Source organism: Micromys minutus (assembly GCF_963924665.1).
Source record: "Micromys minutus genome assembly, chromosome: 4".
Lineage (NCBI taxonomy): Eukaryota > Metazoa > Chordata > Mammalia > Rodentia > Muridae > Micromys > Micromys minutus.
In genome coordinates, this window is record NC_137973.1 from 13,804,215 (window position 1) to 13,822,848 (window position 18,634).

The following is an 18,634-nucleotide window of genomic DNA, read 5'->3' on the forward strand; positions in this document are numbered from 1 at the left end:
CAATTATGGAGTAGTAACAAAAGCGATGTTATACTTGGGGTTCACCACAGTATAAAGAAATGTATTAAGGTGTTGCAACATTAGGAAGGCTAAAAACTACTGCTCTAAGGTGTACAACCCATGAAGGTAGTAAAGTTGTGGTTCTGTGTACACTAAGAATCATATTGAAATAGTAGAGACTATGCCCTTTCCTCCAGAAATAATATATTTAAAAAAACTTATGTGTGTATGGGGGGGAAGAGGGGGAGAGAAAGGGAGAGAAGGGAAGAGAAGGAAAGAGGGAGAGAGAGAGAGAGAAAGATGCTACATGCCTCAGCATCTTTGTGGGTATCAGAGGACTTTCCTTTCATTTCTGGTTGATTCTGGGCATCAAAGTATGATTGAAAGGCCCATGTGACAAGCATTTTTCCCATTAAACCATCAATAAGCCCTAGATTTGCTTAAAGAATTTTGCACATGATAATACCAGAAAGAGCAATTTTCCCTCTTTTGGAGAATTGGATAACTGTGTGATATAATGTTATATGCTCAATGTATGTACCCTTCAAAATTTGTGTATCTGAAATTTGATCTTTTTATTTTTGATACCAACCAAGGACCAAAGGTTGGTGTATTAGAAGGTACTCAGGTACTAAGGGTATAATCCTCATAAATGAAGTTAGCGCCATGACAATAGAAAACCAGAAAGCATTCTCAGTCTCCTTCTACAACATGACAATAGAAGAAGCTAGGAACAACCAAGGCAGACTCGAGGCCTCACAGGAATCTAAATGTAGGCAGTGCAATGGAGAACTCCCTGCCTCTGAGGACTGATTTGTCAAGTCTAGGTCACTAGTCAATGGTGTTTTCTTACATCAGCCCAAATTAATAAAGACATATGGCGCTAATTAAGGCAATTAAGGGATGTACTAGTTATAGAATAAATATTAAGATTAAACAAATGCCCTCAAAAGGCAGACCTTTTATCATTCTCTTAATAAAATCTTTAAGGTTGCACAAGCAGTTAACAATACTAAATAATTAAATAGAACACAATACACAGGTTCTTTGTGTATATTTATTTTTTTCTATTATAAGACTCTTTGAGGTCTGGGGAAGGGAAACTATGTGGATTCCTGGGGGTGAGTGGAAACAGGGAGTTCCAGACCAATGAGAGACCGTCTCAAAGTGGAGGATGTCCCAAGGGGTGACCCTTGCGGTTGACCTTCTGGCTTCTACTGACACACACGTGTGCACAGTCACACATATAATAATGACAGGAACCCTGAAAGCTGGCTCAGTAGTCCTACTAATATGCTACTTCAGAATTGGTTTGGGTCATTAAAGAAAATATTCAAATTCCAGTTCCGCACATTTTCAGACTGTTGCTTCTTGTAATATTTATGGCTAGTGCAGCACAATGTTCAGCTCAGCTCCCCACATTTTACTGCGGGAGCCTCACAGAAAAGAACACTCGGCAAACCTTAAAATTTGGAACGCAACAATGCTTAGAAAACAATCAGTTCATACCCAGGTAAACACCACCCCAGGCAGTACAGGAACAGAGAGGCAGCAAGGTCCCCAAGTAGGGGCAGTTTACAGTGCCCTAGCCCTAGCTGAGGAAGTTATGGGTGGGTGGTTGATGGCATCTGAAGAAGGATAATCATGTTTCTCCGTGATTGTGGCAACAGTTAGGTTTCTAGTGTTTCAGCATATAGACCCAAACCTGTGTCCATACAGGCAGCAAATTGGGTGCGATGAGATAAAATGGAAAAGGAAGGGGACATGAAGTTGGGTGGGAGATGGGTCAGTGACTCAAAGGGATTTGAGGGAAAAATGCCAGCTGACTGTCATCATATATTGCAGATATGTATAAAACCATTAAGGAGTAACTTAAAATATTAAAGGAAAAAAACGTAACGTGAAAACACACTTAGAAAACTGCAGAGCAAATTGATTCTTTTTATAATGTAAAAACGAATACCGTAGTCCCTTAAATGCAAACAGGAGCCATTGAAAGAGATGGAAACAGGCATGAGCCCAATGTATTGCAGCTTTTAGTAATTTTTCAAAGTCAAAACTGAGTGAGGAAGCTAGGCAGCCCTATGTCTCCTGCTCTCCAGCTGTGAAATATGCATCTGGACATCACCCAGCCAAGCTCTCCATCATTAACAGTTGTGTACCGTGAGAGCAGCTTATTCCAAGGGCTATTCCAGTCACTGAAGAAATGGAGATAATGACTTGGTTTTCTATTCCACTGCCTTTTCTGCTTTTCTGTAGTATGGACAGCCCTATATAAACCTTATTCTAAAAGGAGTACGCATATAGGTTGGGATGCTGGGAATAAAGGAAAGAGAGAACTCAAGGTCTTGGAATGGTTTATTTAGAAAGTCAGCGTCACAAACACTACACCTACTTTACCAAGAGTTGACCAGAGAGATGCAAAAGTCCAGATTCACAGGTCACACTGTGACTTAAGTAAGAGAATCTTTCACGTAGGGCATAGCAGAGGCAGATGCAGTTATGTATAAAAAGCAATGGAGAGTGTATTTAGTAGTCTCTTTGGTGACTTTGAAAAGCATGCATTTCCCCGGGATTAGGAGTGCTGTCATAACCCTCTGAAGACTGTGTTGTCAGAAACCGACATGCACAGAAGAGATTCAGAAATAGTAAGCTGACTTCAAAAGGACCCAACAGAGGCTGCTCCCTCCTAACCTGCGCAGCAGCCAGTGCACTCTTGTGGTCTTCCAAAGTCACTACAAGCTGTTCATGCTCGGAGAGTAAATTCTTATGCTGTTGCTACACAAAAAAGAAGTTTACACATTGAGCTAAATGAACATCACAAAACAAAACTCTTTGGCGTGGTCACCCAAATGTTGTCTGCTCATTTGATGGAAGTGACAGCAGCATTCGTTAGGTTGAAAAATCACTGGAGAACAGGCATGAGAGTATTCTAAAATCTCTCAGAGCTGCTGCCCTGCTACCCAGACACACCTTTCACTAGAAGCTAGCCTTTGCAAGGAAAAAGCATCATACACCGTATTTATCCAACAAAACAATGAGTTCAGTATCTATAGAAATATTCAGATGTCCCAGGACACCTTTAATTTATGATACCAAAGTGGTAAAAGTATCAAATATACTCCAGGAATGCAAACCTCATGTCAGTGATGAGTTTGCAAAGCAGATCAATTAAGGAATAAATTTTTAAAAGAAATTTTTTAAAAATTGTGTGTGTGTGTGTGTGTTGTGTGTGTGTGTGTGTGTGTGTCCACAGAGGATCAACAAGGACATTATATTCCCTAGCGTTGGGGTTACATGTGGTTGTGAGCTACAGTGCTAGGGGCCAAATGTGGTTCTTCTGCAACAGCGGCAAGTACTCATAATCTCTCAGCCATCTTTCCAGCTCCCAGGAATGATCTCTGAAGCCATTCTGCAAAGTAAGGGAAACAAATGCCCCAGAGCCAAGTGTCTGATTCATCTTACCTTGACATCTTGAAGCTGTGTGTGAATGTCTTGGTGTGCTTTTCTTAGTTGTCTATTTTCTTCTCTCAAGTTATATACAGTTTCTGTTTTACAGGAACAACCATACATAAACACTGAGATTTTTATGACATTATTTGAAACTTGAAAACCCATTTAAAGATGTATTTTGAACTTCAACAGTAAAATATTCCAAGTCAACAAAAGACCACAGCATATAGGCATATAACATGGGTTTAAAGGCTCACTGTAAAATGACCTGGGTCATTGACTTAAGCCTCTGCAAACTATTTATGTATTTCATATGAACTCAATAATCACACTGCTGTTGAAAATGAAATATTTCTGTTAATTAACAATCCCTTGGGACTGAATGTTATGGGCAAGTGGTCTCAGATTTGAGGACCTTCACAAACAAAAAGTAGTTATAAACAGAACAGACATTATTTCTCATAGTATGAATAATTTTTACATCCCTTCAGAAGAGACTAGAGATAATAGAAACTCGACTTATCTGATGATAACCTCTAACTTTTTTCTTAGTTCTATCATTGAGTTCTTGGTTGATCTGAAGGTGACTCTGAGTAGGTCTTTTCCAAGCTAGAATATGAGAGTGTGGAGACAGAGCAAAGTCCCAAAACCTCTTCACCCCATTCGGGTACCAGCCTGCTCTTGCAAATTCTAGATTGACATCTCTACTTTTAGGAGCCCTGTCATTACATGTGTTTTACATGTGAAACACTATTCAAGCTTACAGACTTGGTCGTCTCTAGAAAAAAAAAAAACGTGCCAATGTAGTGTTTTCCATCTTTGTGTTCTCATCACTGTTTAAAAATGGATCTAATAATATCTGTCAGTATTAGGCCAATGCACGCATGACAATACATAACACAACGGAAGCTAAGTCCTGGCTTGGTGATTTTATAAATTATTTTGAAAGAGGCTTTGCTTTGCTTTGCTCTAGAGAATCATGCTTGTGGTGCACAGGCACGTGTGCAGGCAAAACACCCTTTACATAAAACAAAAATTAGAAGAGTAAAAAAATGAGTGGATTATGCATAAGAGAGATTGCTATTCAGTGTGATTATTAAAGTTAAATGCACTAAATAATCTAAAGGCCTTAAAGTAGGTCAGCATCATAGCTCTTGTGTGTGTTCTCGTTGAAACGGTGTACAAAGACACTTGTCCCTGTCTGATACCTTTTAGCTTAGAAAGTTCTTGTTCCTTTTCTTGCTGAAGCTGCAGGTATCTCTGCTTGTGGTCATTGAATGTTCTACTGAAATCTTCCCCTTGCTTACGATGTTCCTCCTCCAGGTCACTGTGCTGTTTCTTCAGCTCCTCATGCTGACTCTGCAAGATGAGCATTTGAGCAGCCAAGTTTTCGAAATAGCACATGCGTTTACTTCTGGACACACAAGCCTTTATTTCTTCACTGAGTGGCCTTTCTCTTATCAGAATGTGAGAATCAGGACAGAATAAGCTCAGGTCTCAAGGCTGTGTTCTGTTTCTGTGTCCTGGTCATTTCTTTTCATTTCAATTGAGTAGTTGGAGATAATGTCCAAACATAAACCTCCTATTGGTTTTAAACATCCAAATGAATAAGAAGCTGGCACAAGCTACAGAAAGGAGGGGGGATCTGGGACAATTTTCCTAGAGTCAAATGACCATAGAAAGGAGGTAAAGGTAATAATAAATTTGACCTTGGCTACTTTGTGTATCTTCTCTAGTTGACAAGCAGGATCGAGGATCCAGAATATTCATGAATATCATGGGAGGTTCCACAATTACTCTAGCTAAGCTACCTAAATCTATAAATGCTCAAGACTCTTCATGATATCGCATTTGCACATGTCTGCCACTAAGCTTTCAACCTTTTGGACATTGCTTGTTCTTCCTAATTCAAGATAAACGCTACGCAAACCACTGACGTTATACTGGCTACAATGTCTAAGAAATAATGGCAAGAAAAAGTCTGCTTATGTTCAATGTGTACACAATCCTTTTCTAGATATTTTAGAAACACTCAAAGGCAGGACCATTGACTACAAAGGACCATCTTATTCAACATTTCTTTGATTCTCAGTTTTCCAGTGACCCAGTTTGAGAGGAGTCGCAGAAGTGAAAAGGTGGAAGGGGACAATCTTGCCACTGGGGAAAGCAATGAATTGTTTCGAGAATTAATTTTTATTTATTAGATTTCATATCAGAATTTACCATCGTTACAAGTGTGTTAAATTCTACAGTCTCCAAATGCTTATATGGAAGGATGGCCTGCTGTAAGTACTGCACTCTTGAAGATGGGAAAGGTTCTGGTTTCAACATAAGGTGTGTTCCCTTATGATGTGAAGTAATAGGAAGCAGAAAATTAACACACAGGACTAACGTGGGGCAGAGACCATGGAAGGATTTGCACATGGTGCTGAAAGCTGTGTTACTGTCTATCGGGTTGACTGAATTACTGACTCATATTTTGTGGTTTTGATCTTCCTTTGACACTTGAGAGTGAGTTTTTACCAAGGCCCAAAGAAGGAAAATATTCAAATAATAAATTTTGATCTTTGAGTAGCTAAAAGTACACTTCTGAGCCATTAGTCACACAAAGATTTTGAGTTCTACACACTCCAGTCTGTGTAAAATAAAAGAAACCCCACTGTGAGAGACTAAGCAAACCAGGAACTCCAAAGATATCAAAGAGTACAAAATTAAAAAAAAAAATAGGTAACCAGAAAGCCCAATTATTGTATGAAAAAGTAAGTAATACATTAATCACATTTTTAACAAAAAAGTAACGCTCATGCTGAGATATTAAACAATTGACAATTTCTAGGCAACTATGACAATACACACCAAGTCACCTTTCTCTAGACCTTCTTGTTTATTATATTAAACATCATTAACCGGTTCAAATGTCACCTGCTCTTTTTTCATTCAAACAGGAAAGTTTAGGTTACTTACTTTTAGCATCTGATGTTGAACATTCAATGCACTGTATCTGCTATTGGAATCTTGCTGTAAATAAAAGAAAACGAAATTAACAAAAAGATAGACAGCCGATCTGGTTCTTTTGCTGTGGACAGTTTCATTCCCTATTAAAAGATTTTCGTTTCACTTTTGCTTTTGTAACCTAACATAAATTCTGTGTTAGAGACAGGGTGTCTTTAGGCCATTTCTTTGATTTTTTAAGTTAGCAGTACTGGAAATTGAACTCAGGACCTTGCATATACTAGGCAATCACTCTACCCATGAGCCACCCTCTTAGAAGTCCCATTTCTAATTGAACAGCAGAAATGAGGCTTCAATGTTCTTCTGGGTTTCTAAGTTCTGAGTAATAAAAAAAGATTAGACATGGAATACTAAAATGATAGGTTGACAGGACCCTTAGAATTGTTTGGTTCTGTTTTTCATAATCCAAGGAAGCCTACAGGTCCAGACATTCAATGACCTTCTGAAAGGCACTATATATGGCTAATACTGGGTTTCGTGCCCAGGACAGGTGAGATGGATGGGGGGTACATCAATCAAGGGCAGACCTCACAGGTCTTAAGGAAGGAATCAAAAGACTGCTCTCTTTCCTCAACTTCAGTGGGTATTCCCATAATCTTCACTGCATCACCACAGCGGAAAAAACCAGAACCAACACCAGTACTTTACACAGAAGGAAAGGGAGAAATACAGGTTGAGCCCAAGCTGATGAGGGATGAAGTCTTCCGTTCTGATCCCACATTCTAGAACATCCCTGTGGTCTAAGGTAGCAGCCGCCCTGACAGCCCTCCTGGTTCCAAACTCCTAGGCTGCCACTCCCTTGTCTGGGTTGATTTGTTTTGCGCAGTGTGACTCTAGCATTTTCTTCTTATAACTTGTAAAATAAACTACACTCCTGGTTGGTCATTTCATCTCCTGTCTTATTATTTCTTTCTTTCTTTTTGTTTATAAAGAAATTACACTACAAAGTATACATTTGTGTACACTTAGGTCTGGTTGGGGGCTGAACATGTCCTTCAGGCAATTCAAAGAACTGACTTTCCTCAGCTTAGAAATTACTAAACATTAATGTATTATTCAATTAGCCCTCATGCATTTTTCTAGTGTAAGACAAAGACTGGCTTTTCTCAAGCCAATTTTAACCTTAAAATATTTTAAAATGGCAACATCACTCATCCGGCCCATATCTCATTCTTCAGATTCCTGCAGTGTCAACTCTAAGACAGTTCTCCTGTTGACAGTACATTGTAAGCAAACAGAAGGTGTACATGTCATAGAAAAGAGACACATGAGCAAATAATAGGGAATAAAAATGCCTTCCGTGCTGGCACACATGGGAGCACTTACCTGTAATCCCAGCACTAGGGAAGGAAAGGAAGGAGGATAAGGATTCAAATTCCTGCTATACAGTGATTTCGAGGTCTTCTTGGATATAAGAGAACCTGTCCCAAAATGCATTCCAGATCCAAATGCAACCAAATAAACCTCAAGCAGCACAGAGAAGTACCTCAGTGTATCACTGGTTATCAGCCATGTGTCAGGAAGCAGAGACTGTAACTCTTAAGTAAACAATGCATACAAGTTTTCCTCTCAGTGTTTTCTGTAACAACAATGTATATCCACCATACAACACTTGTGATGAATAGTGTAATTTTTTTCTTAGTTATATTTTTATCTTCCTCAACGTTCATGAAAACAAATTAAAAATCAAACCGAACAAAGCCTTACCCTTCCTTTGTTAAGTGTTTCTTGTGCTTCTAACTTATACACAAGGAAATCTAGGAAAGATAAAAATAGAGAAAGTAAAGTATCAGTCAATCCATTTAATAACTTTTCCACATCTCTGAGAAAAAAAAATGGTATACTTTACTCAGACTTACAAAGTTGATTTCCGTTCAAATGAACATGTCTAATGATTTATCTGTCTCTCTTTTCCTCTTGAAGCTTTGGAAAACAGATGACAGAGCTTACAGTTTCCACTTTCCCTGCTGTCTGTGAACCCTGCATCACCACAATTCATGATAAGTGACTAATGGCACGCTTAAGATATCTCCGTGAAATCAGTCTATGAAACAGGCGAGGCAGGGGGTGCATTTGTGACAAGGGTGATTTATAGCTGCCCACTAGAGGGCACACTAAATTCCTTCAGGAACCCAGGAACCGAAAAGACAATCAAACCATCTAAGCCATCTTCAATGCTCTGAAAACTTTATTATCCACTAGATGGCTCTATAAAATCACTCTGCAGGGGAAGACAGGGCAAAGACAAGTCTTAAAGCGTTTCTCGGAAGTTTGCAGTCTGTTCGACCTGAGTCAGGAGAGTATTGCATAGTACTCAGCCCCCACCCCCACATTCACCAAAGGAGCTGAGGGTTTAAATGCCAAGATTCATCATGAAGCATGAATAAATAAGAACTAAGAATAAAGACAACTTCCAGTATCTGGATGTTAGAGTGTATACTTGCTTCAAAAGCTCTGACAAAATCTAACAGCATTGCCTGTGTTTGGTGGCAATTTCTAACTGAACAGCTGTGCTAGTCAAACTTTTTACTAACTTATAGTAACAGCTGCTTCATTCAGAAGATTCCAGGTAGTGGGTCATGTTCCAAACAATTCATGTTTTCCCAAACCCAAATTGTCAACAGCATTTTGTTGTATTAGTAATAGACCTATGTAATATTTAGAATGGAAGTCATGTGTTAATTCTGATATAATCTGTATGACAATGTACACGCTCCAGGAAGGATGCAGAAACAGAAGGTAAGGCTTCTAAACCCAATTCTGAGCCTCTAATACAGATGGTTCTCTATAGGACTGAAGGAAATGAAGACCTTTGAGTCATAACCTGATGATGAAGCTCGCACATCTTCCATTTGCTACCTGACTTGAATTCCCAAAGGAAATGAAAGGGTTACTCCCCATTAGCAAGACTACATAAAAATGTGTGCATTGTACCTAACACATTTATTGACAACTCTTTCTCTGTCCACCTATAGCACTGGCTTCAGGAAGTGAGACAACTTAACAAAACCCACAAAACTAGAAAGCGTCATAGTTCAAGTACATCATCCATCAAAGAAAGGTAGGAGGAAACATCAGGGCTCAAGTTTGCATTGTCTTACCTTCCTTTGCTTTCTTGTGCTCAAGCCTTTCCTTCTGCAAAGATTTTTCTAATCTTGATCTGTGCTCATATACAACTGAAAGAGAGAGAGTTAAATTCATCAGAGAGCTAAATGGCCCAGAGTAAAATTAATAGCAATTTTCACAAACATACGACAGCACAAGGCTCACATCAAATTAAAACACAAACATACAGTTTCCCATTTGTGGTAAAGGAAGCAGGTAGATCTGTCTATTCAAAGATCTAGATTTTGTGCAAACAATATGTACAAGAAAACACATGGAATTAGGCAGAATTCTGAGTGGGCTCCCTAGCAAACACTCACATGTCAGCATGCTAGAAACTTTCTCCTTTCTTCCCTTTTAACCATGTGTTTCTAGGAGTTCTATCATATCTCTTCCCAGGCACTGTGTCCACCGGGCATGACTTTAATTACTGGCCAGAAAGCAGTTGCTCGCTCATCCACATCCCCTACTCTAACTTCCCTGGTGAGTATCAGAGAGCATTTCCCTCTCAGTGTCTCTCATCTGAAAAGTCAGTATGTTCTGCATCTCAACCAGTGTGAGCTAAGCCAATTGCCATCGGAAGCCAAGTGACACACCAGTAGAATGTTGGAGCCAAACACGTAAAAGAAACACAAAGGAAAAGAAATGAGAGTCACCCCAAAGAACCCGTGAAAGAAAATACTCACAAAGAGTGGGATTCACTATCCATGATAGCAAACTGATATCTATTCCAGACGCCCTTCCTGCCTTCTCTGATTATTGCTTATTGATACCTGAAGAAGTCCGGTCGTGGAGAGTAGGGGAGAAGGTAGACGGAGTGGAGGGAACAAAGGAACAGGGCTCACCGCAGCCCTTAATGCACTGACAGATGTCAATCAGAAGCTGCAAGTGAGAGGAACTTCCCCTTATAGTGAATGAAATATGATTTATTACACTAGACTAGATCAAACACAATAATCAACAAGCCAAAGCCTTGTGTGCAGCTATAAACTATTGAAAAATTCAGGGGCACTTGATTTTCTTTTAACTCCCAGAGGGGCCTGAAAAAAAAAAAAAAAAAAAAAAAAAAAAAAAAAAAAACGCCTTTCAGACTTGATCTGGGGAGAGAAGGCTCAGTTGCAGAGTGAGTGAGCAGTAAAGGGCTGAGAAAGGGATAAATTCAATCTCAGCTGTACCCTCCAACTCCTGTTCGCTCAGCATTATGTCAACTATGATCTCATCCTCCAGCAAGCTCAGCCAATTCCCTAACTCCATTCTTTGATCAGACCCAAGCTCCCTTTGGTTATATATAATTCCATCATCTTTGGTCAATAGCTGTCTGTATACAACACAAGAACTGTCTTCCCACAAATGACCGCTGCCACAGTTGTCACGATCCCAGTAGCTCCCCTCCTCTCTCTGTTGCCATGGCCTACTGCTGCTGCTGCTGAGGGATTGCCTGCTTCCTCCTCTGATCTCTCTCTCAGTCACAGCTCCCTGGTACTCGTGACTGCTGCTCTCCTGCCTGTGTTCACTAGATAGATACTAAACACCCCATCCTGAATGACTGCTGGAATGAGGCAGGAAAAGGTAAAGTATATCCATATTGTTTATCCACTGCTGATAATAATTACCCTATTTCCTTTTACTTGAAAAATCCCATTGAAAAGACTGCAAGTAAGCATTTTTCCAGTTCATTAGAATCTGGAATCCCATATGTCCACAATCATTCATAAGTGAGAAACATAAGAAAGGCCAGGTAGAGTCTTTGTCTTTCTAGAGAACATGATCACAAAACACACACACACACACACACACACACACACACACACACACACACGGTTATCTCACCATGCATAACTCAGGCTTTTGAGTTGGTGACCTATCTAGTGGGTTTATTGTTTCATTTGGAAGAAAGATTGCTAATCAATCCTTGTCACTCATCTCTATTTTCCTATTTATACCTTGAAGGGCATTAGTCAAGATGAACCAAAGCTACACAATGACATAGAATGGATATTCTCATAGCAACAGGCAAGTCTAGTGGGGGATAGTTTGAAGCAATGATTCAAACCTGCCACTCAAACTCTTTAATTTGATGTAAGGTGGCATTGGAATAAGATTGGAAATGTCGGGACTCAAGTAAAACCAGAAAACTCTGGAATACTCATCCCCTAAGTTTCCGGAAAGAGGATGGACTATTTTCCATGCAGTAAAGAACAGAAAAAGGGGCTCATTTCCATTTAAAACAAAACAAAATAAATCAAGAAAGGAAAGAAAAAGCTCATAGAGGTTTAAACCAACATCCAAGAGCTTTCTCCAACCATTTGGCATCTTAACACTGGCTTTCATCTCAAAGTTACAAAAGAAATGCTGCATGCATTCATTTTTGGGTGAAAGACTATTTTCAGAACTTCAGAGCTTCAGAGCAAAATGCCCCCAATTCAGAACTCAGAAGCAACTCTTGCCGGGGCTGGAGAGATAGTCCAGTGGTATGAGCTCTTGTTGCTCCAGCCAAGGACCCAGGTTTGGTCGCCAGAACCCAAGGATGCTTCACAGCTATCAGATTAGCACTCCCTCTTCTGCCTTCACAAGCAGGAAGCATGCTTGTGACCCATTTACACACAAAAGCACATGGACATATAAAATAGACAAATATTTTATTTTTTAAAGTGACATTTAAAAATCTTAAAGTGGAATCTCAGAGTTGTTTTGATTTGCATTTTTCTGATCACTAAGAACTTTGAACGTTTCTTTAAGTGCTTCTCAGTCATTTGAAATCTGTCGTCCATTTTTGGATTAGTTCTCTACCCCATTTTTTTGATTGGTTGGTGTTTGTTTGTTTGTTTGTTTGCTTGTTTGGTGAGCTTCTTGAGTTCTTTATATATTTCAGATATTATCCTCTCTCTCAGGTATGGGGTTTGTGAAGAACTTTTTCCATTCTGTAGGTTGCTGATTTGTCTTATTGACTATGTCCTTTGCCTTATAGAAGCTTTGTAGTTTCATGAGTTTCCATTTATCAATTCTTAATTTTAGAGCGTGAGCCATTGGAATTCTGTTTTGGAAATTTCCCCCTGTGTCAATGAGTTCAAGGCTCTTTTCTACTTTCTCTTCTAATAGATTCAGTGTGTCTGGTTTTATGTTGAGGTCCTTGATCCACTTGGACTTGAACTTTGTGCAAAGTGACAATTATGGGGCTATTTTCATTTTTCTGCATACAGACAGCCAGTTAGACCAGCACCATAATTTTCAATACACAAATTTGTAGTTTCAAAATTTGTGGCTATAGCAAGTCACAAATATAGTTAAAAAATTTATAAAAGCAATGCATACATCTTAGAACAGAATGTTTTAAAAGGCTTTTGGGTAACTTCAGGACTAAAATCAGGTAGTTAGGATAATTTGCATGTGAATGAGTGTTATATACATTTCTATGGGTGTGTGTGTAGGGGGGGGTTCATGTGCATGGAGAGGCAAGACAGAAATTAGGGATCTCCACTTATAGCTCCCTGTCTCGTTTATTTTGAGACAGGACCTTTCTCTGAACATGAAGCCTGTCTATCCAGTTAGGCCATTTGACCAATGAAACCCAAGGGACCCATCTATGATATTGGTAGTGTAGATGTAACAGGCATGTTCCATGGCTCCTGGCTCTTTATTTGGGCTCTGAGGAAGTGAACAAGTTTTCATATTTGTGCAGCAGGTACTTTGCCAGCTGATTTCTCTCCCCAGTCCCATTATGTTAGCTTTTAAGAACCACTTTGATCTGTAGGACTAATTCATATAGTACAGAAGGTAGGTCAACATAAAGATAATATTACAGATATATTTTTCTGTTATCTTTTTTCTTGTTTTTGTAATTTTACTTCATACACAGTATGAGGCCAATACAGAAAGTTTTAGAAAATCCACAGCAAACAAATACTTAATGGAACAAGGGAGACGCCTGCTAGGCTTCATCCTCACACTGGTTCTTTCCTCAGGCTCCGAGGGGAGGTAAAGGGCACCCCAGTAGAGCACAGGGTTAAGGTACCTCTTCCTGGTCTTCCATTTGGATGACTCTTGTGTCAAGGATTTTCATCTCAGTCCATCCCATGTGCATGCTGCTGAAGTTTGGATTTTTTAATGTATTCCAAGATCTATAGGTTCAAAGCTCAGTCTCAGAGTAACACCATTGGAACTTTAGCAGGTGAGATCTAGTGAGGGTCCCTTGGTCCCTCGAGTATTATGTGAAGGTCATTTTCTTCATTTTCTACTTGTTTGTGGCTACTGGTAAGAAGTTATTTGTGATCCCCAGAATATGCCAAAAACAAAACAAAATCAAAAACATACAAGCAAACAAAAAACAACAGCAAAGCAAACAGACAAAACAAACAGGGTTAAGCGTTATAGTCTGGGACTTTCAAGACCGAGCCCAAACAAACCTTGTCTCTACGTAAGTTCATTGTCTCCGGGATTTGGTGAATTGGTGGCATGAAGGCAATACATATTTTCCATGAAAACTTTCCCTGCCTGGTGTATAATTTTTACTTTAATTTGGTTACTAGCTAACTCTCCTGCATGTTTAAGACCCAGACTGTGAGATAATGCCCTCTCATGTCTTCCAGTCACATTCTCAAGGATTCATTTATTGTTCATCTTCCAGCCCCATGGCCTTCTTGTTTCTCCCTGAATATGTGCGATCCACACTAAACTGGGCAGAATAGTGGGTTTTTTTTTTTTTTTTTTTTTTTTAATTTTCTTTAGGTATCTGCATAAATGAGCTTGAAGTTCCCTTTATGCTCTTGGGCTAGGGAGGTGGCTCTGGGCAGGAGTACTTATTGACGTAGTGTGAGGACCCATCCATAAATCCCTGACAGAAACAAAGGCTGAGCCAGAAAACTGTTTATGGGAAACTCCAGAGCTGATAAGAAAATGTCCAGCTGTGTGGGAGTCTTCCACTGCACAGGGGCAAAGCTACATTTTAAACAGCATCCATGGCTGAATAGGCACAAGGGTTACAAGTGTGCACGCTGTGGGAATCGAAGCAAAGGTCACTCGAAAGAAAAACAGATTGTATATACACTTTATATGGGTACCTTCTTATCTAGCAGTAAGATTTCAGCCAGACCACTTTAAAGTATTTTGGAAAAAATAATGACGAAGAGAAAGATATGAAGGAAATAGGCAAACGAAGGTAGGGAAACGTAAAATGCCCCCAACCGGCTCGTGTGTTTGAACAGTTGAACTCCAGCTGATGGCGATGTCTTGGAAGACTGTGGAGTGTTAGGGAGCACAGGTCGCTTCAGAGAGCAACCGCCATACTGTCTGCTCTCAGCTTCCTTCCAATGTGTACAATGCGTCCACTGGCTTCAGTGACTTTCCTCAAGCCTTCTCTAGAATGAGGGTGGTATCTCTTTGAGCTGTCAGCCAGAATAGACACTATTTTTTTTTAAAGTTGTTTGTCCTCAGGTATTTGGTCAGGGCAACAAGGAAAGTATCTAATGCGGTATTAAGGGCAAATGGATTTTTATAATGAAAGAATGGATCTATAATCTTTGCAGCCGATGCACTTGAAGCAAGCATAAAAGTCAACTTTCAAAATCATCTTGCTTTTTAATGAGAATTTGCTTTCACAGAGAGTTTACATAATTTTACCAAAGATACTAGAGTTCAGTAGTTAAATACCAGCTCTTATGTGGTTTCCATGTAACAAACAAATATTTATTGATTACACAGTATGTTCCAGGCACTGTTCTGACATCTGGGACTATGGCCATGAACAGATTTTTGTTTGTTTGTTTGTTTTTGTCTTTCATTTTTATTGGATATTTATATTTTAAATGTTATCCCCTTCTCCCCTCCCCCTCTGCCTCCATGAAGGTGCTCCCTTTCACAACCACCCTCTCCACCTCAGCACCTTGATATTCCCCTACACTGAGAAAACACACCTTCACTGGACCAAAGGCCTCTCCTTGCATTGATGGCAGACAATGCCTTCTTCTGCTACATATGTGGCTGGAGCCATGGGTCACTCCAGGTGTAAGCTTTGGTTGGTGGTTTAGTCCTTGAGAGCTCAGCAGGGGGTGAGGGAGGTCTGGTTGGTTGATGATTTTGCTCTTCCCATGGGGTTGCAAACCCTTTCAGCTCCTTCAGTCCTTTCTGCAGCTCCTCCATTGCGGTCCCAGATTTTTTTTTTTTTTTTTATTAAGTCTGCCTTGTAGAAACCAACATTCTATTCTGACTGAGACGTACACATGACGAATAGTGAACAAAATAAACACTATTCTATATACGATAATTGAAACAGCAAGATAAAAAAGACAGAAAGATATTGAAAGGATGGAGATGGATGAGAAGGCAGGTTTTTCTCCCATGTGCAAGAAGAAGGATCCATTGGAAGCAAAACTTAAAAGGATTAAAGAGATGCAGAGGGAGAATGCAAGTGCTGCAGACAGAGAAAGCAGATCAGAAGCATGCTTGTGCTAAAAGACAGATGCTCAGAGATCTGAGCACCTGATTATTCACAGCCTCTGGAGCAAAGGCTTGGGGAGAGGGAAAGGGAACTTTCCATAGGCATCTAACTTGGATCTTTACTCACATGGACATGGGGAAATCATTGGTTTTCTGTGAACAGAAATGTGATGGAAATTTGTACTAAAGAGAATTCATGGGGTACAAGATACAATTAGGGTGTCGGGTAGCTCTTTCCTCCAAAGTGAAGCATTCCCTAGTTGAGGGAAGAAGGAGACTCAAGATTCAAGAGCTCACATAAACTTAAGCAGCTCAGAAGCAGTCAGTTACAAAATCCACAGATCTCCTCCCCAGGGAAGAACAGGAACAATGACCACAGAGAGGAGACTTCATTGAACTATGTGTAAGTCAGACAGGGTGGCCTAGAAAAGCAGCTTTGGGGGATTAATGCCTGCAGAGTAGGCTGTTTGCAGACATCACTGTCCTTAAGTCACGCATGCTCATTAATGCTACCCCTCTGGCGAAGTTCCTGTAAGCAGTGCCCTTATGTTACTGAGCTCTGAGACACTGAGACAGACCGAGCCTGTCAACGTTCCAGCCCAGAGAGGGAGGGCGCTCACGAGTTCTCACTCTGAGGACCTATGCACAGTTGGCAGCTTTTAGGAGAGGGACACTCACTCAGTTTGCTTTAAGTTTGTGTCTCTTGGTGGGTCAACTACATTCAGGAGGAAAGTCCTACACCCATGAATACAAGGGTGGCACAAATCCCAGTTGTTGAGTAACTTTTAAAAAACGTATGAGTTGGAAGTAAATCTGAGGAGTTAGGGGGCAAAGTGGGGAGTAAATATGACCAAACTGCTTTTATAGTTATCAGAAATTAATAAAATATTTTTAAAAATAAATTAAGCCAGGCATCAAGTTGGTACTCACTGAATAAATTCTATTTATACGAAGTTCAAAAGCCCGAAAACTAGTGCTATGGACTAGTGCTTAATGATGTGTGTTGTGGCTGAGGAACCCTGTCTCAAACCAAAAAGAACAACAAGAACAACAACAACAAAAACAAGAACAGAAAAAACGTTTGAAGTTCCATTTTGTCTGTATCTCTAGACATAATTCTATTTAAACTTGTACACAAAATGACATCAGTATCGACATGAGCTGAGGTTTTAAATTCTCACACAGTTTCCAGGAGATACAAATTGTCTCTTGATATAGACATAGGGAGATATATGTCATATGCCTTTTCTGGAAACTTTGCTCTATGTCTCATGATGATTAAGATGACTGTCACCTCTATTTGTCCGGTGAGAGCACAGACATGCTTTCTGTTTAGCCAACTCCTAGACTGATGGATTTTTGTTTCATTTTTGTGCAAAGCCTTGCTTCCAAAGACATTTTCTATTTGCAATTTTGAGGATACATTCCTGGGAATAAATACCCACTGTTTTTAAATGCTCCTGTAGGTTTAAAAAGATGTCAGGTGCCTTCCATAAATATCTAACTGCACCAAATGAGGTCACTTTGAGCTCAAGTATCTTCCTTATGCAGATCTGCTCCCTAAAATGAAGCAGTGGAGAAGGTACCTAGGGAATGCAAAGGCTCTGCCATGATTCTAGTGTGAAATGACTTTTTTTTTTCAGAGGTCAGAGCTCCTGGTTATGGACACCACCCAGGGCAGAAGGCTTGGAGACAGTGGCCTCTATCTTGGATCTTTACTCATGTTGACATGGGAAAACAGAGATTTGTTGTGAACAGAAATGTGATGGAAAGTTTGTACTAATGAGACTTCATGGGGTACAAGGTACAATTAGGATTTTTCCTCTTTCTTCCAAATTGAAGCATTCCCTCTTGGAGGAAAAAAGAAGGTCACATAACTTGATAAGTTACAAGAGGTCACATAACTTGATAAGTTACAAAATCAGAGGACTAATTTTACAAGGAGATGAAAACCCTCTCTAGTCAGTGAGCATGGTTGACAAGCACTGAATAGGAAAGAAGAATACACAAAGGTAAAGTATCTTTAGGCACATAAATCAAGATGCACTATAAAAATACATTCAGAAGGATGGGGATGCAATTCATTTGCCAAAGGAATTGCTTAACATGCATGAAGCACTGTGTTCAATTCCCAAACTACTGTTCTCTGAAGGTAGAGACATTGTAGGCAGAAGAATCAAGAGGTCAAGGTTATTCTTGGCCATATGCACATTGAGTTTCAGGTCTTAGATACATAAGGCCTTGCCTCATACATTAAAAACAAACCTCTGTATATATGTCTGTCTGTCTGTCTGTCTGTCTGTCTGTCTATCTATCTATCTATCTATCTATCTATCTATCTATCTATCTATCTATCTACCTACCTATCTACCTACCCACCTACCTACCTACCTACCTACCTACCTACCTACCTACCTACCTACCTACCTATCTATTGTTCTGTCTCTCTACCTACCTATCTTTCTAAATTACATGAAAGTAAGTAAACCTGTCTAGAGGCACTGGAGGGAGGGATTAGAAAAGCACTATATCAGGGTATAAGTGGGAAGATACTCAACGTTCAAGGCAGACATGCACAAAATCTTTAGGAGATAATGTTTTTAAAGAAAGGAAATGGTTCTAATGATGGGGT

The 18,634-nt window shown here is 39.8% G+C and overlaps 1 protein-coding gene across 3 annotated transcripts in view; it reads right to left on the reverse strand.

Annotated features, from left to right (window-relative positions):
* GOLIM4 (golgi integral membrane protein 4) overlaps positions 1 to 18,634 on the reverse strand; it is a 76,211-nt gene that overhangs the window by 21,571 nt on the left and 36,006 nt on the right. For all 3 annotated transcript variants that reach the window (XM_080915264.1, XM_080915263.1, XM_080915262.1), the window contains exons 2-7: positions 9,567 to 9,641; positions 8,173 to 8,222; positions 6,418 to 6,471; positions 4,662 to 4,812; positions 3,466 to 3,548; positions 2,695 to 2,778 (exon numbers count right to left, since the gene is read on the reverse strand). In XM_080915264.1, the coding sequence (XP_080771390.1) occupies positions 2,695 to 2,778; positions 3,466 to 3,548; positions 4,662 to 4,812; positions 6,418 to 6,471; positions 8,173 to 8,222; positions 9,567 to 9,641 (497 nt within the window). The remainder of the gene's footprint in view (positions 1 to 2,694; positions 2,779 to 3,465; positions 3,549 to 4,661; positions 4,813 to 6,417; positions 6,472 to 8,172; positions 8,223 to 9,566; positions 9,642 to 18,634) is intronic.